At 39.7% G+C, this 26,912-nt stretch overlaps 1 protein-coding gene across 1 annotated transcript; it reads left to right on the top strand.

Annotated features, from left to right (window-relative positions):
- The first annotated feature begins 230 nt into the window (after positions 1-230).
- Positions 231-26,912, top strand: Mcmdc2 (minichromosome maintenance domain containing 2). Its single transcript, XM_051197280.1, has 14 exons — positions 231-405; positions 494-624; positions 697-756; positions 3,897-4,092; positions 4,688-4,810; positions 4,905-5,009; positions 7,058-7,183; positions 9,013-9,250; positions 14,039-14,244; positions 17,169-17,335; positions 18,479-18,658; positions 21,158-21,300; positions 24,846-24,955; positions 26,746-26,912. The coding sequence occupies exons 1-14, from the start codon at positions 312-314 to the stop codon at positions 26,910-26,912; spliced, it is 2,046 nt and encodes a 681-aa protein (XP_051053237.1). The 5' UTR covers positions 231-311.

Raw genomic sequence — 26,912 nt, 5'->3', positions numbered from 1 at the left:
CCTGTTAAGTTTGTGGCCTTTTAAGTCATAACTGTTGATTAAAATGTTAGTTGGGGATGGGAGTATGACTCAGTGGTACATGCTTGCTCATGTGAAGTCTGGGTTCAATCGGAAGGTTTTGTTTCTTCTTCAGTTGGAAGGTTTTAGAGTTGGAAAGTTTACCTAGCTGTATTCTCAATTGTAAGTTTTATAGAAGTCATCAAAGTAAGCATTATTTTGTTTCTAGGTTTCGTCATTCTTTATGTGGGCTTCATCACTTGTAATCTCTACCAGCAGCTGTGGTTAACTTGCTAATAAGCAACAAAGAGAAAATGACAAATCTACAAATGAAAGAGGCAGCCCTTGTCTATCTCGACAGAAGTGGAGGGCTCCAAAAGTTTTTGGACGACTGCAAGTACTACAATGGTATGTCAGCAAAGGCGGCTGCCGAGAGACACTCCTGACAGGCTTTGCCACATTACCTACCCTTACTTCCACTTTTATATCTTCACAGATTCAAAACAAAGCTATGCTGTCTATCGGTTCAATATTTTAATAAACCCCTCTGACATTGTCGAATTAGATGCTGAACTTGGAAATCACATTTTACACCATCCCTTAAAAGCAGCTCAAGTGTTTCAATCAGTAAGTTAAAGAAGAAATCATTTCCCCATCATGTGGACATGTGGTAACCCCTTTGCTCATTTGAAATCACAGGTCTGCTTCGTTGCTGTTAAGACTCTCTCATTAATTGGACAGTTACAGACTGAAACTCAAGTAAGTTTTTAAAATTCAGGTAAAGATTTTCAAAATAAATACTCTTTTCACAAGGCTGGAGAGATGGCTCAGTGGTTAAGAGCTCTGGTTGCTCTTCTAGAGGACGTGAGTTCAATTCCCAGCACCCACATTGTGACTCACAACCATCTGTAACAGGATCTCATGCCCTCTTCTGGACTGGAGAGCACTCATACATAAAATATAAATAAATAAAAAATTAAAAAGAGTATATCTCCCAAAGTTCAATATACTACTTTCTATGTCAGATTTTTTCTTCTATTTTTTTACATTTATTTGTCATTTTTATTTATTCCATCATTGGTGTCTGCAGGACAGAAAACAACAGGAGTTTTCTGGGTGCTTTCCCCCCACCACGTGGGCACAGAACTCAGATCAGGCTCAGTTTGTGTAGTAAGAGCCCTAACTGCTCAACCATCTCAGAGACCTCTGTGTCCAGTTTTCAATGCTGCATCAACATACCTGACCGACGCTATTTAAAGGAGGAAGGATTTGTTTCAGTGCAACCCACATTCAGGACAGTTCTGCTTCCTGTGGCTACCCACCCTTGTTCAGGGTAGATGGGCTTCCTGTGGTAAATCATCTCCCAAGAATACATTTACCAGTGTACTTTGTTAGTCCTGAGGTGCAACTGAGCCCCAGTTGACAGCCAACATTAACTACAAATATCTTAATATGCTTCATTTTTTCCCATATTACCTACCTCTTTGAAGAGATTTTATAATAACTATTTCAAAAGTAAAGAGATTAATTAATACAATGGACCTCCATATATCTATCATTCAAACTCAGTGATACAATGTATATGCATCACCTATTTTTATCTGAACTATTTTAAAGTATATCCCCGATAATCTGTATCTCACCTCACACATTCTTTAGTATCAACTTCTAAAAACTGTTGTCCTTATTTTTATGTAACCACAATATCATCATCACATTTCTTGATATCATCTAATATCTACTTCCTATTTTAGTTTTTCCCTTTCTTACCTGGAAGGTTTTTAATTTTTTGTTTGTTTGTTTTTGAGCCAGTACCAAGAACTGGATGAGGTAGTGCATGCCCTATAACCCCATCACTTGAGAGGCAGAAACAGGAAGATCAATAGTTTAAAGTCATCTTCAGCCACACAGGGGATGCAGCCACCTGGGCTACACTAGAGCCTATCTCAAAAAAATAAAAAGCAAAGCAATGCCCCCACCGCCCCGCAAAAGGAAGACAAACTAGTACCTAAACAGGTGCACGCATTGCAGCGGGGCTGTTGTCTGTAGCTATCTGAGTCTGCTTTGGTCTAGGGCTACCCCACGCCTTCCTTTTTGTAGCACTGACTTTGGGGGGGAGGGTTCGAGACAGGGTTTCTCTGTGTAGCCCTAGCTGTCCTGGAACTCAGTGTGTAGACCAGGCTGGCCTCAAACTCACAGAGATCCGCCTCCCCAGTACTGTGACTAAAGGCATCCACCACCACTGCCCTGCAAACTAACTTTTTTAAAAGAAACTCATTGATTATCCTGTAAAACATTATGAATCTGGTTCTGTCTAATTACTTTCTTTTTAAAGTATTTACTTATTTTTATTTCATTTGTATTGGTGTTTTGCCTGCATGTATGACTGTATGAGGGCGTCAGATCTCCAGGAACTGGAGTTACAGACAGGTGTGAGCTCAGTTCACAAGGTTACCAAGGTTACTGAGATTTCACAGAGTACAAAGTTTCCATACAGACATCATGGATCAAAGTGAATGTAACTGTTATCTGTTTAGGCAAGATTCCAACCAGCAGGCTCCATGGCCTTGTTCTGAGGTAATGGGGCAGGGAGGATGCTGACACAGCTGGATGCGGGCTCCGGCTCTCTTCTCTGTCTCCTGAGAATTGCACGGGGTCTCTGGTCCATACTCTGCAGTCAGGGAGTTATCTACTGGCTGGAGTTCCTGTTCTCCCTAGTTCTCTCTTCTTGCCATAAGCCCTCATGTTACCTTTTAGTTATTAATTTTCCATCACACTATGTATATCTAAAATGAGACGTGACTCTGAGGCTTAGGTCTAGATTCTACTCATTTTAACAACACACTATAAAACATGGTGTTATATAGTCCACATTATAAGGACATAATAGATGCCAATTTCAGTGCTGTCATAGACGCCATTGCTATGATCACACCATTATGAAATTTCTTATCAACTTTCACTGGATAGTTTTACCTGGAGCCTATTATTCCATTAGCAGTTGTAATCTTTAAAAATTTTCTACTTTTGCCACCCTTTCCGAATTTATTATCTGAAATTTTCTACAAAAGAAATTGTTGGGCCTGGGGATATAGTTGGGTAGGAAAGTATTTGCCTAGCATGGGCAAGGCTCTGATTTTAATCTCTTACTAAAAAATGAAAATAAAAATAAGTGATTTATCATCATTTATTTGGTTACTATGAAATACATTTTTGGGGGGGAAACAGCAGGATATTTAATTATTTTCCTTTAAAAGGTTTTGAAAAGTAATGATTTGAAAACAGACAGCAACTGTAATAATGACCAATATTTCTGTTCTTTTTTTTAACAAGAGGACTTGAGCTCTTTAGTATGTCTGCAGGTAGAAGCATTTGTCTCCACACCTGACTACCTGAGTTGGATCCCTTGGACTCATGTGACAGAAGGAGAAAACTGATCCCCAGATTGTTTTCTGACCTGCAACTGTGTGTGTGTGTGTGTGTGTGTGTGTGTGTGTGTGTGTGTATGTGTGTGTACAATAAGTACAATTTTAAAAAAAAATTAAAGATATCCCGGTGCCATCTCCTGTATTTTCTGTCCCACACCTGGAGTCACTGATTTCCTGCTGAAAAATTCTGATTCCTTTCAGTGAAAATTAATATTTTGAGATCACAATTTGGGCACTAAAGTTTCCAATGCTATTGGGTTCACAGATAAGTGTTTTTAAAGGAAAAATAATGAGTTAATTATGATAATTTAACTAAAATGTTACAGGACTTGTATTTAAATTTCATGTTTTATCTGGTTTAACATTTGGTTCATAGCAACAATAAAAAACTACATAGTATTCTTACTATATAATAAGCCAAGTCAAATTGAATTACAAATTTTATTAATATCCTTTTTGTGTTCTTATCAGATCAATATTGTGCTGAAGTTAACACATTTACCTCCCCTTCCGAGTTATAGTCTTGATCTTTGTGAATTTCCACTTAATTATACATCTCAAAGATTTTATATGATGCAAGGAATTGTGATTGCAACGACTACTGTCACCAAGTACACACAAGGTGCCAGATTCCTCTGCTCAGATGAAGTGTGCCCTCTCTCAAAAGGTCAGTGTGCAAATGGTCATCCCAGGCCATAGTTACGATTGGTGACTAACCAAAGTGTAATAAATGCAGTTATTTGGTGCCTCCTAACATGTGTATCTTTCCCGTGCATGATCTTGAGAGTCTTTCCCTGCACTCTCAGTTGAATCGGTGCTTATAGTAACCCTGAAGAGCAAATGAGAACGGTTTGCCCCTTCAGTCCCCTCTGTGCTTAAGGTGTAACCTGGTCAGCCCTTCTGTGAGACATCTTCTCCACTGACCCTCAATGCAGGATGAGTTGGATGTTTCCTCTCTCCTCTCTGAACTCTGCAAATGATGCCATATACTGAAATTAAGTTTCTCACTGCCACACACAGAAACTCTGTATTTAGATGCCCATGTTTTTAGTGCCTTAGCACAGTGCTTGAAAGGAACAGTCGTGTTGCTAGCACTTGAGAGGCTAAGACAAGGGGATGGAAATCAAGGCTAGCCTGGGCTGCACAGTGACAGCCTGTCCAAATAAATAAACAAAGCATGCAATAAACACTAACCGATAATAGTAAATGACTGAAAATAGCAAAATCTGAGAGCAGCTTGGCCCAGCACTGTTTCTTTTCAGGGTTTCAGTACATAAGAGTCCATGTGCCTGGAGCTACAGAATCTGCAACAGTAAGGAATGACTTTGTGTGCAGTCTGTGTTCATCTTCACTGGAAGAAGACAGAAAATTTAGAGTGCTTGGTGGTAAAAAAAAAAAAAAAATGCATTTTGTGTATTTTAATAGGAAAAAAACTGAATATGTATTCTGTTAACAATTTCTTTTGTTCTTTGCCTTAAGATAAACAGATAGTTGAAATAATTACTACAAAAGTACTTCATGCTTTTCAAGGAGATTCTAAACACCAGCCATTTAGGTTTCAGTCACTTAGTATTTTCCTAAGAGGTATGTAATATTCTATTTGAACTCAAATATCAAATATGGAATCCTGTTTATGTTCTCAGATTAGAAGCACACTGAAAGCTTAACAATGGAAATCCACCTTCTTTTTTCTTTCATTTATTCGTCCCTCTTACATCACATTCTGACTGCAGCCTCCCTTCCCTACCATCCTCCAGTCCCCCCTCTCCTCTTCCCCAGATCCACCCCTCCTCCATTTCCCTGCAGAAAAGAGCAGACCTCCCAGGATAGCAACCAAACTCGGCACAACAAGTTACAATGAGAGTTAGCACCAACCCTCATATCAAGGCTGCACAAAGCATCCCAGGAGGAGGAAAAGGGTCACAAGAGCAGGCAACAGTCAGAGACAGCCCCCACACCAGTCATCTTTATCAGGAGTTTCCAAGTCCCAGAGTCATGGCCTTTTTATAGTAATGACATCGCATTATTATATACGATTTTACTTTGTGTTAATACTACAACATGGAGCCCGATATGATATGAGTGCTTTTAATCCCATCATGCAGAGGTGAGTTCAAGGCCAGCCTAATCTATATAACAAGTTCCAGGCCAGGCCAGCCAGTCTACACAGTGAGGCCCCATCTCAAAAAAGATTACTAGGATATGAACACCAGAAAAAAAGATTTGGGGAATTTGCTGCACATAAACATGAGAATGACACTCTCATGTGACTATTTGTTGAAAACTAAAGGGTAAGTACAAGGAGACAATTGTCTGCCATGAAGTAGGACACCCAGCTCACAGGATCAGACACCTAGGGAAGCTAGAGTTGTGATAGAAATGGAGCTTTACTTTTTCCTTTGTACTAAAGTTTGAGAAATTAAAGGAAACATTTAGAGTTATGACTTGTAATTCTACACCCTTTCATTGTTTTTTCATTGTTGTTTGGATGGTTTGATAATTCAAAGCTAGTGTTCAAGGGAGAGAGGATACATAAGGGAGAGAGGAAGTGCGTGTGTGTGTGTGTGTGTGCGTGTGTGTGTGTGTGCGTGCGTGTGTGTGTGTGTGCGCGTGTGTGTGCGTGTGCGTGTGCATGTGTGCGTGTGTGTGCGTGCGTGTGCGTGTGCGTGTGTGCGTGTGTGTGCGTGTGTGTGCGCGCGTGCGTGTGCGTGTGTGTGTGCGTGTGTGTGCGTGTGTGCGTGTGTGTGCGTGTGTGTGTGCGTGTGTGCGTGTGCGTGTGTGTGTGCGTGTGTGTGCGTGTGTGCGTGTGTGTGCGTGTGCGTGCGTGTGCGTGTGTGCGTGTGTGCGTGTGTGCGTGTGTGTGCGTGTGCGTGTGTGTGCGTGTGTGTGTGTGCGTGCGTGCGTGTGTGCGCGTGTGCGCGTGCGTGTGTGCGTGTGTGTGTGCATGTGCGCGTGTGTGTGCGCGTGTGCGTGTGTGCGTGTGCGTGTGCGTGTGCGTGTGTGCGTGCATGTGTGTGCGTGTGTGCGTGTGTGTGTGTGCCTGTGCGTGTGTGCGTGTGTGTGGGTGTGTGTGTGTTTGTTCCTGTGGGCAGGTACAGAGGTCAATACTGTAGATCTTACAGATCTCTTTCCACCCTGGTTTTGAAACACAGTCTCTCACAGAATGTGGTGTTCATCCATTGGGCTAGGCTGGCTGCCCCATGAGCTCCAGGAATTGGCCTGTCTCTCCACTATACCATTTAGCACTGAGGTTATAGATGTGACCAGCCATGCCCACTAAAGTGCATGGCAGGCACTTTGTGCCACCATGCCCAGCTTATTAACATTCTTTGGCATTTAATTGAAAGATGTTTTATCTTATACAGAATGGTATTTTCTTCTTGACTGCATTATAGGTGAATTAACCTCATTTCTATATCGCATGCCTCCTGAAGCTAATTCATATTCCCTATGAATATTAACATATGTCATCAGCAATAAAATGGTCTAGATTTCAATTATTGGTCCATTGCAAATAGATACTATACTGAACAAAAGTAAATACATCACTACTAACTCAACTACTGAATTGTCCCTGGTTCCAGATGTTTCATTTAGTGAATGCTATTTTCTTTTGTGTTTAATAACCATAGATGAACTAGTGAATAAAATGAAAATAGGAAATGAATATAAAATTATTGGAATTCCAGTCTGTGTCAAAACTTCACAGACTGCTCTCTGTGTAGAAGCAAATAGTATCACCCCTTATACGGCAAAAGGTAAGCTAAATTATATATTTTAACATATGTAAGTCCATCTATTCAGCAAACTGTGCTGCCAAGTGTGGCAGTTCACACATGTAACCCTAGCACTGGAGAGACCAGTCACAAGCTTGAGACCAGCCTGAGCTACAAGCTGAGATGTCACTCAGCTGGGGTTACATAGCAAAGCTGTACCTCCAAATAAAAGTCACACAAGTAGCCAGTGAAGCAAGCCCTGCATGCAAGTGTCATTAAGGAAGGAAATAAGGTGATTATAATTGTGATGGGGCTGAGGACCTTTTTTGAACTACATCTTATGCTGACTTTGTAAGTTAGCAAAGAGAAAAATGTATCTGACATTTTTCTGAGCATGGTAGTGCACACTTAACAAGCCCGGTGCTTGGTGGCAGAGGCTTGCTCAGCCCAGAGTACATAGAGTAGAAACAGAAATGCTTTCAGTGTACTAAGCGGTAAGAGGGCTTCCTCCCATTCTCAGTTCACCATAACTGCTGTGGCCTGAGGGAGACACTGGCGAGCTGTACCCTTTTCTTTCCTGAGTCCTGAAAAGAGGTAAAGAAAGGCAGGGGACTAAAACGTCACCTTCCTGGCAACAGTGTCCCTGGGCAGCGCCGTCACAATTTAACATTGCGTACCTACAAAATGAGAGAGGCCTGCCCTTCTTGCCTCATTCCTACGTGGGAAGAGCTGGTTAAATTTGAGTATAGAGTGGGACGTTTAGAATCTGCAGTAATAGACACTCAATTTGAATTTAAACACAAATACATTCTAGACACTTCAGCTTATCCAGGAGAGAATTCTTAAACGAAAGACTCTGGAAGAAAGCAAGCAACATAAATCAATAGTTTGGTGACCTTTCATCATACTCCACGACTTAGAGGTTTTTTAGCAGAAAACAACTTAAGTGTAGGTGGAAAGTCCGATTTTTTGTGATGAACTCTAGGAGTCTACAGATGTAAGCACCCATATATGTGGCAAGAGTTAGGCTAAGATAGACCTTCCTGTCCACAAGCATGTGTGAGCAGAGGAGGTCTGTGCTGTGAGAGCAGCCCAGGCCAAGAGCAGGGATAGCCATGCACAGCTTCTCCCCTATCATTTACCTTTCCCAGGAGCTGGATAGCATCAGGGTGGAGAAAATTTGAATGTCACAGTATAGCACAGCACAGTGTTTTCCAAGTATGAGAATATAAATCCTTCAGAGCACAATATTGATGGGAGATGTCATTCTGTATACGTTTCTCATACTGGTTAATGAATAAAGCACTGTTGGCCAATAAAAAAGAAAGATAGGAGGGACTAGGACAAGGAGAAAAGAAAAAGTAGAAAGGAGGGGTTGAAATGGAGAGTCTGGAGAGAACAGAACCGCCATTCCTCCGCTCTCGGTAAGACCTCGTGGAAATTACATAGAAATGGGTTAATACTTAAGACAGAACTAGCCGACAAGAAACAAATAACTGGCCAACAACATAATATCAAATACAGAGTCTCAGTGTGTTAATTGGGGCAGGCGCAACGGCGGGACAAGACCAACGACGAACAAAAAAACCTTACTCATTACACAACATCCCAGCGTTTGTGGGCAGGAGCAAACACAGCAGAACAGAGGCCCATCCCTGCTCGCCCCACACAGGCATTCAAAGGAGAACAAATGACCTGCCTTCCCTTTAGAACTAATTCTCATGGGTTCATGAGGTGACCAAGATACAAAATTATGGACAAGCATGACTGCAATCATCATAAAATTTGAGTCTGGCACAATTGAAGAACTGTGTTTCAATATTATTTTTGGACAAATGAATCAAACACCTGTCATTTTTATTTTCTTTCAGTTCCTTCAGGGATTAGTGACAACTTCAAGTGTCTCCTGTCCTTAACTTCCAGCTCATGCTGGAAGTTCACAGCAATACTTGCCAATATCTTTGCATCACAGATTGTCCCCCCTGGGACTTACAATTTGCTCAAACTCTGTTTGTTGATGAGTCTAGTTCAGACAAGCGACTGCAACAGGGACCCAGAAGACTGCTTGGATATTTTAATCACCACCAGTGACAGTCTGCTTGTAGATAGGTAAGATGTGTGCCATGAAGTTTTCAAATTATATAGTGCTCACATATTTGTGTAGATTCTTCTTACTGACATTACTATAAGATGATTATTTAGAATTCATCTGAATACTAAAATGTTTCAACAAATTGCTATTAATAAAGTTTGAAACTTTTAAAACACACTTTTAGAACTGAAATATTTGCTTTTAATATTTTAAGGATCAACCTCAAATTTCAACCCATGTCCCCAGACTGTACAAAAGCATCTCTCCTAGGCTTCCTTGCCCACACTCTTTAACTTGGTATTTTGCTTTTATCCTTTGTTTGCAAATAAGCTTCCATCTAGGATTCAGTGGCCGTTTTCTTATTTTTCTGACAGATTCCATTCAGCGATACAGGTTCCCTATATGTAATTAATGCTGTGAGATTCTCTTGAGGGTGGGGGTCATTTCCTGGCCTGGGCTCAGTGCCTACTTAGTGCCTCTAAAAGGAAGTCGCCACATTGCTCCTAAAGCTAGAAAGAAACTTCTTATAACTAGGGTGCAGTTATGAAGCAAAATACATTCGTAGAGTTAGAGATTTTAAGATTCTAGTTAGCATTGACTTACTTAGGAAGCCCGTGTAATGTAGTGCGGTGTTAAATCCAACAGTGTATGAATGTAATCTTGCACTGACCACTTGACTGCATCTCTGTCTCACTAACTCTGGGAACTGTCAAGCTTTTAGATTTTTACTTCCACCACATAGAAAAAGTTATTTAACCAGGTAAAATTTGCATTTCTTTAATTGTAAGTAGTAATGATGATTTCGGGCTTATTAAACACATTATCTTGTGAACTTATTTTTAATCATTATCAACTTTCTATTATCTATTTCTTATTGATTGGTGATATCTATTCTAAATTAGAACTTTTTTTCTCTTTTCCTGTTTGCCATCAACCTTTGGCTTTTTTTTATGACATCTTGGATTATATGAGAAATTTGTTTAGTTAGTTGATGTTAGATAAAATTTATATATAGTAATATAATCACATATTATCATTATTATTTTTAAAGGTTATTTGTATTTTACGTATATGAGTGTTTTTGTCTGCATGCATGCCTTCACACCAAAAGAGGATATTGGATCCCACTATAGATGGTTGTGAGCCACTATGTGGTTGCTGGGAATTGAACTCGGAACCTCTAGAAGATCAGAGCAACCAGTGCTCTTAACTGCGGAGCCATATCTGCGGTTCCCATTATCAATAAGAAACAATGACAGATTTTTCTAGTTTGCGTTACATTGCTGCGGTAAACGCCATGACCCAAAAGCACCGTGGGGGAAGAGAGGGTCTATTTCAGCTTACCTGTTACAGTCCATCACTGAGGAGTCAGAGCAGGAGCTCAAGGCAGGAGCCTGTACACAGGAACTGATTACTAACTTGCTTTCTGTGGCTTGTTCAGCTACCTTTCTTATACAATCCAGGACCACCTGCCCAGGGGTGACACAGGCCCTCCCACGTCAATCATTAACAAGAAAATATCTGCCAGACATGCCCACAGACCAGTCTAATGGAAGCAGTTCCCAGGTGACAATAGTTTGTGACGGGTTGACAAAAATATCCACTGTATATACAAATGTATATACACTCCTATAAACCATACCCATAATAAAGCAATACAATCACCCTTAACATTTATTTCAGTCTTCTTTACAATTCTTACGGCCATAACAATAATTTTCTTGTTCTTTTTCTTTTCTTCTTTTTCCCAAGACAGGGTTTCTCTGTGTAGCTTTTTCTGTCCTGGAACTCACTCTGTAGGCCAGGCTGATGGTCAACTCAGATCCACCTGCCTCTGCCTCCCAAGTGCTGGGATTAAAAGGATGCTCCACCATACCTGTCTAATTTTCCTCTTCTTGGACTTGACATTAGCAAGCGTTCTCTTTTGAGTATGGCCTGTCTTGCTCACTTGTGTGAGTCAGTAGTTTGTCGTTTTTATTGGAGTCCTTTAATATGAGTATGCCACAATGTTTTTATTCTTCTCCCGATAATGGATATCTGGGTTGTACATATTTGCTATTATAAATAAACTTTTCTGACATTATCACTGTTTTTGGTGATAGGAACCAATCCCAGGGCTTTGTATGTAGTAGACAAGCCTGCTACCACTGAGCCACCTGCCCATCCCTGCTGTAAACATTTTCATATAACTTTTGCGGAGTGTTCCATTTTCTTGGATAAAGACTTGGAGTAGCATTGCTGGGATATAAGGTTGATGCACATTTAATTCTACAGCAACCCACCAGACAGTTTTCAAAGCTGCTTGGGCCATTTTACATTTCTGTGTGTCTCCGTCCTTACCAATATTTGGTGCTGTCAGCCTTTATTATATGAGCAGTACAGGTGAAATCGTACCTCAGGGTTCTACCTGGCAATTCTCCTGTCTCCTGACCTAAGCTGTTGTTCGTGAGTTTACTGACCACTTGTATATCTTCTTAAATGTTTGTGTTTTTCTCCCTTTTTAGGTAAGTTGTTCAGATGCATTTTTTGTCACATGAGCAGACTGAGATTTCTAAGCTTGCTTTTTATGAGTTTCCTGAAACATGTCTGTGACAGGCAGACACTTCAATTTTAAGGAAGTCTAATTTATTATGCTTCATGCTTTCTGGGTTCCAGTTAGGAAAATTTTGCCCACCTGGAGGTTGTAAAATTTCTTTCTCGATGTGTAATATTTGGACTTTTCTGGAGGGGTCTTTTCTCTATATTCAATTGAACTCCCCCTCCGGTGTGCTCATGTTGTGAGAGGGGTGCACATCCCACAGTGTGCACATGGGGGTCAGAGGGCAACTTTGTGATGCTGTCTTCTTCCCCCTTGTGTGTGTTCCAGGGACTAGACTCAAGTTGCCAGGCAAGTGTCTTTACCCACTAAGCTGTCTGACTGGCCCTTGAGTTAACATTTGTATGCGGTGTAGAGTATAGTGAAAGTTGATGTTTTTCCTGTAAGGTTTTCCTACATCATTTGTTATGCCTTTCTTTATTTAATGATTCTAGTACCATGTTTGATAATGAAACTAGAGTATAAAATCAAACTGTGTGTAAATCCATTTGAACTTTATTTTCTGTTATGAATTTTCTGTTTTATACTTAGGCTGGTAGCATAAGCTCTGATTATTCAGTCTTGAAGTCAAGCAAGACAACACAGCAAGACCTTGTCTCAAAATATAAGATACTTGCCGGGCAATGGTGGCACACGCCTTTAATCCCAGCACTCGGGATGCAGAGGCAGGCAGATCTCAGTGAGTTCCAGGCCAGCCTGGACTGTTACACAGAGAAACCTTGTCTCAAAACAAAATAAAAACCAAAATGACAAAAAATGTAAAACTTGTATACCACCTCAAAAAAATCCTACTTTAAGTAGCTGAGGAATAGAAATGGGCATTAGAATTTGTTTTAAAGCAAAACAAAAACTCCCTGTGTGATTTTAATATGATCTACTGCTAACATTTCGGGCTAGAAATGTTGCTGTCTGTTACATACATACTTAGTGTCCTATGTGTTACATATGCCTAGACTAACGGTTTTTGAGATGATGATACACTGAACACATGTTCTGACACCCGCCTGTCTACATCTAAGGGACACTACGTGGTCTTTTTGCATTGCATGTCTATATCTGATCATCATGGATGGTTGGATCAGAAAGCTACAAGTTTTGTGTAAGTATTTTAAAGATAGCCACATTAGATATATTTTTCACTGCTGTGGTAAGTACACAAGAGAAACAATTCAAAGGACAAAGGGTTTATTTTTGCTTACAATGTTATTCTATCACTTACATTTTCCATTGCTATGGACCAAAGTGATGGCAGAGAAAACAGTTCAACTTTCGGTAGACCGGAAGTAGAGGAAGAGAGACAGGAAGGGGAAGGAGACAGGGTCTGTTTTTCTCAGGGACAGTCCATAGTGACTTATATAAGAGATTCCACCTCTGATATCTGGCACACATTATGGATCTATGGAGGTGAATCCATTGATCAGGCAGGAGCCACCAGGATCTATGCACTTCACCCAAGCCCATAATCTAACCAACCCCCAACACATGAGTGCTAGGTGGCTATCTCAGGGTTACCACAACACTAAACTAAGGTGACATTCCCTTCTCATAATGTAAATTGGAGAGTTGAAGACCTTGAGGCAATTAACAATAACACGAAGAACAAAAAGAAGATGTAGCAGACATCTTCTGTACACAGACACAGCAGGAAAAGTCAAGAGAAGACATTGACAAATCTAATGAGTACATTTAGAATTCATAAAAGAAAAGAACGCATAAAACAACAAAGATCCAAGCCAGGCAGTGGTGGCGCACGCCTTTGATCCCAGCACTCGGGAGGCAGAGGCAGGCGGATCTTTGTGAGTTCAAGGCCAGCCTGGTCTACAGGTGAGTTCCAGGACAGGCTCGAAAACAATATAGATAAACCCTGTCTCAAAAAACCAACAACAACAACAAAGATCCAGTTCAACTGTTACCTTGCTATAGCTTTCTCTGATTCCTAAGAGGACATAATACTCCCCTCTGGATATTCTCAATAAATTATTTTAGAATTACCCCATTATAAGTTATTTCTGTAAGTCTCTCTATGCCATAATTTGTCCAAATAAAACACCAGATTTCATATATATATATGTATATATACATATGTATATATATACATATATATGTAGATAGACATTAGAACAAATTAAATTTAACATGTTTTTAGCATGTAATAAACTTTGAAAATCAATTTTTAAATATCATCAATGAATAATTTATTTTTCCCTAGACTTTTGAATTACAGCATGAATCTTGTCTCGCATGGTATACGCCATCCTGTGTCTACTGATGTTTTTCCAACTGTGTCCAGAAATAAATATGGAACTGGAGCAGTGAGCATTCAAGCTGGCAGCGCTCTGCTAGCTAAGAGTGGTGTCTGCTTCATAGGAGACCTGACATCACATAAGAAAGATAAACTCGAACAGCTTCAGTCAGGTAAACAGTACTTTCTCGGGTTATTCTGCCTGTTCTAATCTCGTGTTACCAGTACCGAGGAGTCATTTTACGGAGGAGACACTACCCCATGGGGCTTAAGACATGAAAGATAGACCAAATGTCATGTCTCACTTCAACTTGAGAAATAAAATATAAGAATTTGATTTGCAAATGCACTGTTTTTAGCATTTACTCTAGGTTCTAATACATGACTTTGTTTTGGGCCAATTTTGTTTCTTTTTGTCTTTTTGCAATATCTGAGACTTTTAGCACAATGGTGGCAGATACATATAATCTCAGCACTCTGGAAGCTAAGGTGGAAGGGTCCTGAGTTTAAGGCTAGTCTGTAATACATGGTGAGTCTGAGGCCAGCCTGGGCTATATAGCCAGACTCTTCTAAAAATACACAAATAATGATGGTGAGGTGGCTTAGTGGGCAAAGATGCTTGATACCAGCCCAGTGACCTCAGTTTGATACCTAGGACCCACATGGTATAAAGAAGGGACCAGCTTCCTCAAGTATTCCTTTGACCTACACACGCACACCCCTAAATGAATAAATAAATGTAATTTAAAAAATGCAAATGTACACATTCTTCTGAAGTTACCTTTTCAATGTTTGCACATTTCGTGGCATTAACTGTGTGGTGGATTGAACAAAAATGACCCCAGGGCTCACACATTTCAGTGTTTGCTTCTCTGCTGACTCCCTGTTAGGAAGGATTAAGAGCTGTGGTCTTATTGGAGGAGCTGTGTCACTGCAGTAGACTTTCAAAAGCCAGTGGGAGGAAGTGAGAGGTACCCTTGAACAAGTTGACACAGGAGACCGCTTCCTGAACATAACACCAGTAGCACAGACACTGAGATCGACAATTAATAAATGGGACCTCCTCAAACTGAGAAGCTTCTGTAAGGCAAAGGACACAGCTGACAAGACCAAACGGCAGCCCACAGACTGGGAAAAGATCTTCACCAACCCCACATCTGACAGAGGGCTGATAGCCAAAATATACAAAGAACTCAGGAAGCTCATTACCAAAACGCCAATAATCCAATTAAAAAATGGGTACAGAACTAAATAGATAAATCTCAATGCAGGAATCTAAAATGGCTGAAAGACACTTAAGAAATTGCTCAACATCCTTAGCCATCAGGGAAATGCAAATCAAAACAACTCTGAGATACCATCTTGCTCTTGTCAGAATGGCTAAAATCAAAAACAGTTTATGCTGGAGAGGATGTGGAGAAAGGGGAACATTCCTCCACTGCTGGTGGGAGTACAAACTCATACAGCCACTTTGGAAATCAGTATGGCAGCTCCTCGGGAAAATGGGAATCAGTCTACCTCAAGATCCAGCAATTCCACTCTTAGGCATATACCCAAAAGATGCACATTCATAAACAATATCTTATTTGTAATGTTTGAAGAAAACAAAGTATAACTATAAACTGACATATAAAATACACTTAAAGGTAAAAGCTGTTCATATTAGTGCCTTTAATAGTATATATATATATATATATATATATATATATATATATTATATATATTTTTTATTTTATTTTTTTTTTTTTTGCTTTTTAACAGCATGTTAGATTTTTGCTTTACACTGGGCCCCACAAGTTTTCTAGTCCTGCCTACTAGAATGGCAAAAAGTTTCGATAGTTGACAAGAGAAACAGTTGTGGATGTGGAACCTCTGGGCTCTCGTGTATTGGTGGGAGTAGCAAATACTGTGATCATTGTGAAAACTGCTTGGGCAATTCCTATAAGGTTAAATATTTACAATTCAGGGGAAGGAAAGGTGTAACATGATAGCTAGCTATGACTGTACGCTTGGATGGGTTGAGACACACCCGGGTGATTAATAAAGCACACTTCTGAGTGTGTCAGGAAGTCATTCCAGAGAGAATAAATTAAGGAAGGAAGACACTGATCCTGTGTGGAGTGAACGAACACAGCATTCTCTCTCTCTCTCTCTCTCTCTCTCTCTCTCTCTCTCTCTCTCTCTCCTACTGTGATTTGAGCCACTCTGTCTATCATGTCCTCCCCTCCGTGATGAACTAAGACCTCTGGAATGATCGGGTATTTTTTCATAGTTACAGAAGTCTAAATGAATCAGAAGGTTAATTTGAAATCCACTTGTGAGTTAGAATCCTAAGAATAAGATTAAATCCACAGATTAAATGTTATGAAGTGTGAAGGAAAGATAAAAATGTAAGATCTTTCTACCTTGGTGGGGGGGTGGAGTTTAAGTGGTAGAGGGCTTTGATGCCTTTGGTTTTGAACATGCTGGATTTGAAATACACTTTTCCCCAGTCATGGATCATATCATCTTTGTCTTCTGACATTCCCTCATGAATGGACTGCTTTCTTCATTTTTTTAACGACATAAAAGGACATTACTGAGTTGGGAATGTGGCTCAATTGAGTCTATGCCTGGCATGCACACAGCCCTGCTTTCTGTCCCTAGTGCTGCATACATTGTGCTTAGTGGACAAATGTATAATCTCAGCACTTGGGAGGTGGAGGAAGGCGGGTCAAAGGCCCTGATTATCGCCAGCAACATGGGGCGTGTGAGGCCAGCCTGGGTTAGCGAAAGCTGGGGCTTTTGCCTGTGTCACCCAGATGCCTAACCACAGTTCCAGGGTGCTCTGGACTGGTGACTCTCAAGCAAATAACGCATTCACACTCCAATAGTGTCCTTTCCTTGCAGTTTTCTATGGCAGGTGCTGTGATTTTAGCACTGTCTTGTAAAGCAATCTGTTTAGATAGTAACATTTCATATGGTATTTGTGTTTGATTTGTAAACACATAGAGCATCTACTAGAATAACAAAGTCTTAGAAGAGTGGCAGTGACATCGTTAGGGTGTACAGCGTCTGATTGGTGTATAACACAAGGGTTGTGTCTTCTCTGACGCAGTTTTGGAGAGCAGAAGCCTTACGGTGTTCATCCCAGGAAAGAAATTTGGGGATGACGTCGACCAGCAAATGACGTTTCCCATTCAGTGCAGCTTTTGGTCTTTTGTTGATGTGGGTTCATCTTCAAGGAGAAATGCCCAGAAAACCAGTACTCTGATTGGCCAGATGGTAAGGCTTCTGACTATTTTATTGTTAGAATATTGTTTAGGGACTGGAGAGATGTCCTCTTCCAGAGGTCCTGAGTTCAATTCCCAGCAACCACTTGGTGGCTCACAACCATCTGTAATAAGACCTGGTGTCCTTTTCTGGCCCATAGGCAAACACGCTGGCAGGATACTTAACTGTATGTGTAATAAATAAATACACCTTTTTAAAAATGATATTGTTTTGGAGGCCACCTTACTGTAATCCTAGCACTTGGGACCTGGAAGCAGAGGATTACAATTCAAGGGCAAGCTCGGCTCCATAGTCTACATGAAACTGTCTCAAAAAGAAAAAATGCTTTTAAATGCTTCTCAGAAACTGTTAGTTTGTCTTCATATTCTCCCCGTCCAACTTCCTCCTTCCTATATTTCTTCCTCTTCATTTTTTAGGTAAGGCTTCATTACATAACAGGCAATGTTGTAACTCATTATACAGCCCAGACTGGCCTCAAACTAGCAATTCTCTTGAGTGATGAGAGTTGGGTGCAGACATGCCCTGTTATATCCAGCAATATGACTTCATAATGTTTTTGTTATTAATGCATTTATATCAGACATTACAGCTGAATAATGGTCCAATTGGTTAATAGTAGTTTTAATGTTTGTTTTGTCTGAGCTACATCTCCACCCCTAAATTTGTAGTCATGCAAATTAGATGAATAGTGACATTGTGTGTGTGTGTGTGTGTGTGTGTGTGTGTGGTCAAGGTTGACTCACATGTCTTCCTTAATTGCAGTCTACCTAGTTTTTAGAGAGTCTCTCTTTGGAACTCACCAGGGGTCTTTGTGTCTCTGCTGTCCCAGCACTGAGAGAACAGGCCCGTGGTGTGGCGCTCAGCCTTTCTAATGTGTTCTGGGGCACAGTGATCAGTGCCCCCCATTCGGCAAGCACTTTACCAACTGAGCCCCAGAAGGCAGTAATAGACAACATATAACAAATAATAAGAACTTTCTTAAAAAGTTGCTTTCCACAAGTTCCACGTTTTTCAGAAATTACTTTAAACTCTAGCTAATAATGAAATAACCACTAAGTAATATAATGATCAATTTGTGTTTAACTATTTCCAATTAGCTGACTTATCGTTTGCCCTTCCTTTTGGGTTATGTAGGATTGCAGTTTGATTCCAGCGAATCTTGTGGAGGCATTTGGATTGTTGATTAACTGCAATGAATCATCTCCTTGCCACCCATGTCTCCCTACTGTGCAACATACATTAAAGAAAGCGATGGATCCCGAAGGGTTGCTTTATTTAGCTTCTAAACAGTTCACAACTGAAGATTTTGAAAAGGTAACAGTAGATAAAAATGCTTACCCAGAATGCCTATTTCAATTGTTTCTCAGTTTTTTCATTTTTTTATTTTTACATTTATTTGTGTATATAGTATGTGCATGTGTGCCTATACATTTTGCATGTGTACCCCAGTGTATACGTAGTGGTCAAATAATAATTTGTAGAATGCAGTTCCCTCCTTCTACCCTGTGGCTTCAAACTCAGGTTGTCAGGTTTGGAAACAAGTGCCTTTACTATCAGAGTCGTCTCATCAGCCCCCTTTCTTAATTTAAATAGAAGTCTATTTGGGCATTATCTTTTTCTTCTTCTAGGATTTTGTTTGTCTAGTTCTGTCTTGCTTTGTTTCATCTTCAGACAAGGTTACATGTAGCCCAAGGCTAGCTTGGTTGGAACTCACTGTGGTAGCCAAGGATAGCCTTGAACTCTTGATCATCTGCTTCTCTCTACCTCTCAAGGGCTAAGAGTACAATAGGCATTGCGACTGTGCTTAGCTGTTTTCTTATACCGGCTTGCTTCCTGAACAGCTGTGTGAGGAAACTTTAATATTAAAATGTTAAGCTTATTGTTTCTACTACTATCCCAAGTATCCATAGCTTGCCAGGCAGTGATGAAGCACACACCTTTAATCCCAGCACTCAGGAGGCAAAGGCAGGTTGATCTCTGAGTTCCAGGCCAGCCTGGCTTACAGAGCTAGTTCCAGGACAGCCAGGGCTACAGAGAAACCCTGTCTCGAATAAATAAATATTTTTAAAGTCACTGTATTAAAATGGAATATTTTTATAGAGAAGTGCTTACTTCTTGTAAGCATGTTTATTCACACTTCATGGCTATTGAATTTCCTTTTAAAATAGTGTATTTAATTAAGAGAAAATCAAGATACATGAAACATTTGGGGGCAACTTAAATGCTGAGTTTCGTGTTGTGTCTCTAAATATATATGGAATTCAGAATAGAAATATGAGTATAGAATGTATGAAAACTTTAGGAAAGAGATGAGAATTTAGTTGGACATTAAGAAATGGTAAAAAAAAATTACAAGAATACTGGGTGTTTTAGGCAAAAATTAACAGTAAAAACAAAGACACAGAAGTAGAAATTAATATATTTAGAAGCTATGAGAAAACTGACTTGCCTGAAGCAAAATGTATCATGGAACCTTAGGGCTTTACAGTTTGCAGAAAGCCTTTTAGGCTCAGGTAGAAGAGAACAATCGTGAACTTTACTCAGGATATGAAATAGTAAAAATGGAAATCAAAGAACATGGAATTTGCTGAGGACAGGGGATGTAGAGAAGACAGGGTTTGGTGCCCTAATGTGTGATAGAGTGTTTCTCTATCATTATCTCAGGAAGGCAGGAAGCAGGCTGGGCAGAGGTTAGAGTCAAGTGTGAGGGAGGCCGAGCGTTGGCATCTGGAAGCCTACAGAGCTCTGGAGCTCAAGAGACCCATCAGAGTTGTCTACCTTCAGACAAAAATAGAGGGAGTTCATGAAGCCACCCTTAACTTCTGCATCCAGTGGACACATGATATGGGCTGTCCTGAAGCAATCCCTGAAAAGGCTGACATCTGGAAAACACTGTTGACAACACTCCCGAAACAATAAACCCTTTCTGAAAGACAGCTGAGGTAGCATTGTGTCCCTGTGGAGTAACACAGAGATGGCTACTGTGTTGCTATCATCCAGTTCTGAGGCCTGGAGAAAAATGCAGATGAACAAAGGCAGGATACATCCAATCCAGGATATAGCAATTCTTCTTCTTAAAGAGCTTACAACAGAAACACAGAAAGTGAGGTTGCCTGTGGCCCAGCAGGACAGCCCTTTCCTAGCTGAGCATGGCCCGGGGTTCAAACCCCACAGTACTTGAAAAAATCGGTATAAACTAAAATTAATAGCATCCTAGACATGTTTGGTCTTTTCTTGGGTTCTTTGCTGTCCAGCCTGAACACCTGAGCTCAGTACCCAGAACACTGTGCTCATGCCACGGCATGAGCACGCTGCACACATCCCCAAATAATGTGAACTTTTAAAAAGAATCATACTCTACTCAGACCTCCCAGTCATCAGAGCTCAGTTTTATTGCAGTAACACAGCACCTCTCACTCACTGAAATTTAACTAAGGCCCCGTGAAAAGATGGAGGGGAAGGGGGGGTCATTCTAAGGAAAATGAGAGAAAGTTATGAAAAAATAAGCTGCCAAGGAATTAACTGTTCAGAAGAGACATGAGCGTCTGGGAGAAGTGAGATCTTCTCCCGTTGGAAGCACCAGCATCAGCCAGCTGCTCAGTCCCTGCAGAGTGCCCTTCTGTTCCAGGTAAACCCTTGAGTATTTATAAGAGGAAGATATGACTTAAAGTGCTCGGGCTTGGAAATGGCCCAGATATTTACTTATATCTGATGTAAAAGTTACAGAAACTTAAAAATCAGATGCCAGTACACTTTGGGATTATGGGTCCATAATAAAACTAAATCTCTTTAATTTTTATATTTTTAACTTAGCTGTTGGCTTTTGCAAAGAATTTGATTATGGAATTCAGCTTGGAGGCAGAAAGAATGATTCATGGTTATTACCTAGCAAGTCGCAGAATCAGAACAGACTCCATCCATGGGTCGAAGCTGTCAGCATCTGCACTAAAACACTTGTATGTACTCACCTCGGGTTGTAAGGCCAAAACTGACTTTTAAATACGAGTTTAATTGACTTACTTGGATTTTGTATTTGTCTCTCTGGTTTATGGTTGGTTGGTTGATTACTTACTTTGTCTCAGAAGAACTACCCAGAGAAGTCCTAAGCCTTCAGTTTCTCTCTCCCATAGAATATTCATTTTTCCTTTTATGAAGGTCCCACACATATTTTCAGGATTTTACATGAGGACATTAGGGTTACAATAATCAAATATATTTTAAGATATGTTGAGAGATGCTCACAGATTATAATTATGATTTTTGTCTAGCAAGAAAAAAGTTAACAGTAAATGTGAAGACTCCAACTAGGTTCCCAAACTTTCTAGTAAAGTGTGAGCGTGTGGGAAGAGGGGAATGCCACTTGATATGAGAGAGTAAGCATGTGATTTCATCCTGTTCATAACTAACGTGAACAAGCATTTAATGTGACTTACCATTTTAGGCAGTATTAACAGAACATGTGTTAAGAGCAAGAGAATTATAACTCTACCTTACTCTGACAGTCAAATGACACACACACAGTACTATGTTGTAAAGGTTAACCAAGTCTGGTCATAAGGAAAGCAGTTAGAATATTGAAGAAATGAAAATTATGTTTCACCAGATGTGGTGGCACACATCTTTAAACCCCAGCACTCAGAAGGCACAGGCAGGTAGATCTCTGTGAGTTCAAGGCCAGCCTGGTAGCAAGTTCCAAGATAGCTGGAGCTACATGGAGAGACCCTGTTTCCAAAAAAAACAAAACAAAAAGAAACTGTTTCATGGTGTGTGTGTGTGTGTGTGTGTGTGTGTGTGTGTGTGTGTGTGTTGTTTAGGCTGGAACTTAGAGACACATACCTTTGAGGCACAGCATTAGCCCTCATGCCATTACAGGTACTGGAATATTTGAAAAATTGTCACATTTTGATGTCTAGTTCCAGCAGAGAGCTAGTGATCACTTGGTGGAAACTATGACACTAATTTCAGCCCAGATTTATATAAACTTTGTAGTATCCTCATTTTATATATACACACACTCTCACACACTCAAAGTTAGTATGTGCCAAAGTCATCCAGTCAGTAAATTCTGCAGACTCAACTTCAGTTTCTTGAACCTCATACTTGCCAGATAAAACTGAAAGGAGCGATCTCAGGCAAGGAAAGCAATTTACATGTTTAAAGAAGTTAGTTATTCGAGGAAGTATCGAATAGTAGTGTATGTTCAAAGAATGAGTAGTTCAGTATGCCATGGCCAGAATTCACTTATGTGACAAGAACTTTGAACTGTACGATTCCATGGGGACTTTACATAGATGAGGAGCTGATGGGAGCAGCAAGCAGCTATACATCTATACACCATCTATATATATACATCTACACACCACCTATATACATCTATATACCATCTATATACATCTACACACCATCTACATACATCTACACACCATCTACATACATCTACACACCATCTATATACATCTACACACCATCTATATATATACATCTACACACCATCTATATACCATCTCTATACATCTATATACCATCTCTATACATCTATATACCATCTCTATACATCTACACACCATCTCTATACATCTACACACCATCTACATACATCTATATACCATCTATATACCATCTATATATACATCTACACACCACCTATATACATCTACACACCATCTATATATACATCTACACACCATCTATATATATACATCTACACACCATCTATATGCATCTACATACCATCTATATACATATCTACATACCATCTATATACATCTATACACCATCTATATATATACACATCTACACACCACCTATATACATCTACACACCATCTATATGTATACATCTACACACCATCTATATATACATCTACACACCACCTACATACATCTACACACCATCTACATACATCTACACACCATCTCTATACATCTACACACCATCTCTATACATCTACACACCATCTACATACATCTACACACCATCTACATACATCTACACACCATCTACATACATCTACACACCATCTACATACATCTACACACCATCTACATACATCTACACACCATCTACATACATCTACACACCATCTACATACATCTACACACCATCTACATACATCTACACACCATCTACATACATCTACACACCATCTACATACATCTACATACCATCTATATACATCTACACACCATCTACATACATCTACACACCATCTACATACATCTACATACCATCTATATACATCTACACACCATCTACATACATCTACACACCATCTATATATACATCTACACACCATCTACATACATCTACACACCATCTACATACATCTACATACCACCTATATACATCTACACACCATCTCTATACATCTACACACCATCTCTATACATCTACACACCATCTCTATACATCTACACACCATCTCTATACATCTACACACCATCTCTATACATCTACACACCATCTACATACATCTACACACCATCTACATACATCTACACACCATCTACATACATCTACACACCACCTACATACATCTACACACCATCTACATACATCTACACACCATCTATATACATCCATACACCATCTATATACATCTATACACCATCTATACATCATCTATACATCCAGATACCATATATGCATCATCTATACATCTGTACACCATCTATACATCTATATATCATCTATACACCATCTCATCTATACATACATATACCATATATATATACACCATCTATAAATCTATACACCATCTATGCACCATCTGTACATCTATATATCTATACATCGTCTATATACCCATATACCATATATACACCATCTATACATCATCTATACATCTATATCATCTATACATCTATATACCATCTATAAATCATCTATACATCCCTACACCATCTATACATCATCTATACACCATCTGTACATCTATATATCTATACATCGTCTATACATCTATACACCATCTATATATCTATACACCATCTACATATCCATATACCATATATACATCATCTATACATCATCTATATACCATCTACACATGTATACATCATCTAACATCTATATACCATCTATCTACACATTATCGTACAGCCATACACCATCTATACATCATCTACATCTATACATTATCTATACATCATCTATACATTTATACACCATCTATACATCTATATACCTATACATCTATACATCTATGAGAGATATAAGTTAGGTTTATTCCCCCTACTGTATATTGACTGAAGCAGAACTTGGAACTTGGGATAGGGATGTGGATTGTTAAGTGGAAGCTTTTTTTTTTTTTTTTTTTAACTTGTTTCTTCTGGCACAATGTATTTAAGTTGGTGGGAAAGAAATAGCTTAAAAGGAACAAACAAAAATCAGTATGCTAACCTCTAACACGTGGCTCATGTCATATTTGGGTCTGTTCCTGTCTAAATGTGTGGATTTTTTGTAATACTGACATGTTTTTATTAACTGTTTTCCTTTTTAGAGTTTCTTTATCTGAAGCACATGCTCGACTGAACTTAAGGAATAAGGTGCTCAAAGAAGATGTACTAATTGCAGCCTTACTGTTTGAAATATCCCTCACCCTGAAATACGGTAATTCACTAATGATTCCTAAACATTCTTAGCTTATTCAATTACTACATGCATTTTAAATACTTCAAAGTAACAACTCCTTATTGTTATTAGATATGGCTTACTTCAATTCATACACTTAGTGTTTATAGAAAATATTTTTGTTTGTTCAAGACAGAATCTCACCATATAGCCCAGGCTGGCTGTGAACTCAGATTGCACCACCTCAGCCTCTAAGTCCTAGGACGCCAGCTGTGTGCCATCATGCCAGGGGGCAGTGCCATCTGATAATAAAGACCTTATTATGATTGCTATTGGGTGGTTTGAGACTAAACCCCACCTCAGGTCCCAGGTCACCTTTAACTTTCCATCCTCAAGCCTCAGCCACCATAGTGCTGAAAAGCAGCAAGCATTCCTAACACTGCAAGCATTCCTAACTGCAAACATTCCTAACTACAAGTATTCTTAACACTGCAAGTATTCCTAACCACTGCAAGCATTCCTAAGCTGAGTGGTCTCTCCAGCTCCCAGACTAAGCCAAGCATTTTTAACCTAGGATCCACAGATGCTTCAAACCTACAAGGCTTGTAAATCATTATCTACAAATTTGTGTGTCCTTTATAGAAAAGGTTATAGAGTTAATGATTACTAGAAAAGATTGTCATCCTGAATTAGTTTAGAGAAAACATTAGCTCCAATAAATACTAAAGAGTAGGGATATATATTTTTATTTGTCTTATTTTAAGGCCATATTTTTCAAATCAGATACATTATTTTATATACCATAAAGAAATGTACTGCCAGCCAGGTGATGGTGGTGTACACCTTTAATCCTAGTGCTCAGGAGACAGAGGCAGGGGGATCTCTAAGTTCAAGATCAGCCTGGTCTACAGAGTGAGTTCCAGGGCAGCCACAACTACACAAAGAGACCTTGGCTCAAAAAGAAAGTAAATAAAAAAATAAAGGAAGGAGGGTGCTGACAATTTTATATAATTATTAAGGCATATTGAGATTTCATGATAGTGAGTACTAACCTCGGAGAATAGACATGCTCTTCAAAGTCAAGTGGATGAGATTCCACTACTGCTGTGGAATAATTCCACTGTTTAAAAATGGACTGAAGAAAAAACTAAGTGTGGTATTCTAGATGAGCGGTCACTGAACACATACTATTGAGATTACAACTGCATCTGTTAAACCAGAAGTTGTAATGCCCATGATCAAAACTGTTTGGAGCTGGAGTGGATGTGTGGCTGTGGAGACAGCCCACAGACAGCTGAATGTTGAAGATAAGGAATGAAACCTGGCACTAGCTGGAGAGGATGTGGTGTGATGCAGGAGAGGCTTTTTAAAATGTAAATTCTAAAATACTTATGATACACAGTAAACCAATGATCGTACACAAAGTCATCATCACTGTACATGCCATCATAGGCTTGTAGTGGAGAGCACACTGTGAGTCTAAGACTGAGCAAAAGGTGGGGAGCAGAGGTTAAGTTCTAGGAGGTATGGATTCCATAATACAGAGGACATGGGGAGTGATCCAGAACCAGATTGAGTAATAAGTAGTAAAGACCCTTCTATATTTACATCAGCCAGCCCCACCCATAATCACAGAACTAAGAGATAAAGACAGCCAGGACACCATAGTTAAGAGCCTGCCTCAAAAAAACAAAATAAATTTAAACTCACAACAATCAGGTTCCATTCAACAGCTGAGAACTTTTAACCCTTTATTTTTGTTGAGACTCGTGTCCATCCATGTTTAGTCTGTAAGGCTCCTTCACACGGTCTTTCTGTTCTTCATTTAGGGGCCACAGCGTTTTGTGTTGCTCCCAATGCACTGTTTCCATTTGAACTGTACAATGAAGAGTACTTAGAGCAAAGAGAGCTCTACCTGACTCAGTGCCAACAGCAGCTCCAACAGTTTATTGCCACATGTGGTCCTGGAACAGCTTTCTTCGCTAGTGATGAGTGA

Source organism: Phodopus roborovskii, unplaced genomic scaffold (genome assembly GCF_943737965.1).
Source record: "Phodopus roborovskii unplaced genomic scaffold, PHOROB, whole genome shotgun sequence".
NCBI lineage: Eukaryota > Metazoa > Chordata > Mammalia > Rodentia > Cricetidae > Phodopus > Phodopus roborovskii.
The sequence above is the reverse complement of the archived record's forward strand: the minus strand, read 5'-3'. Positions and strand labels throughout refer to the sequence as shown.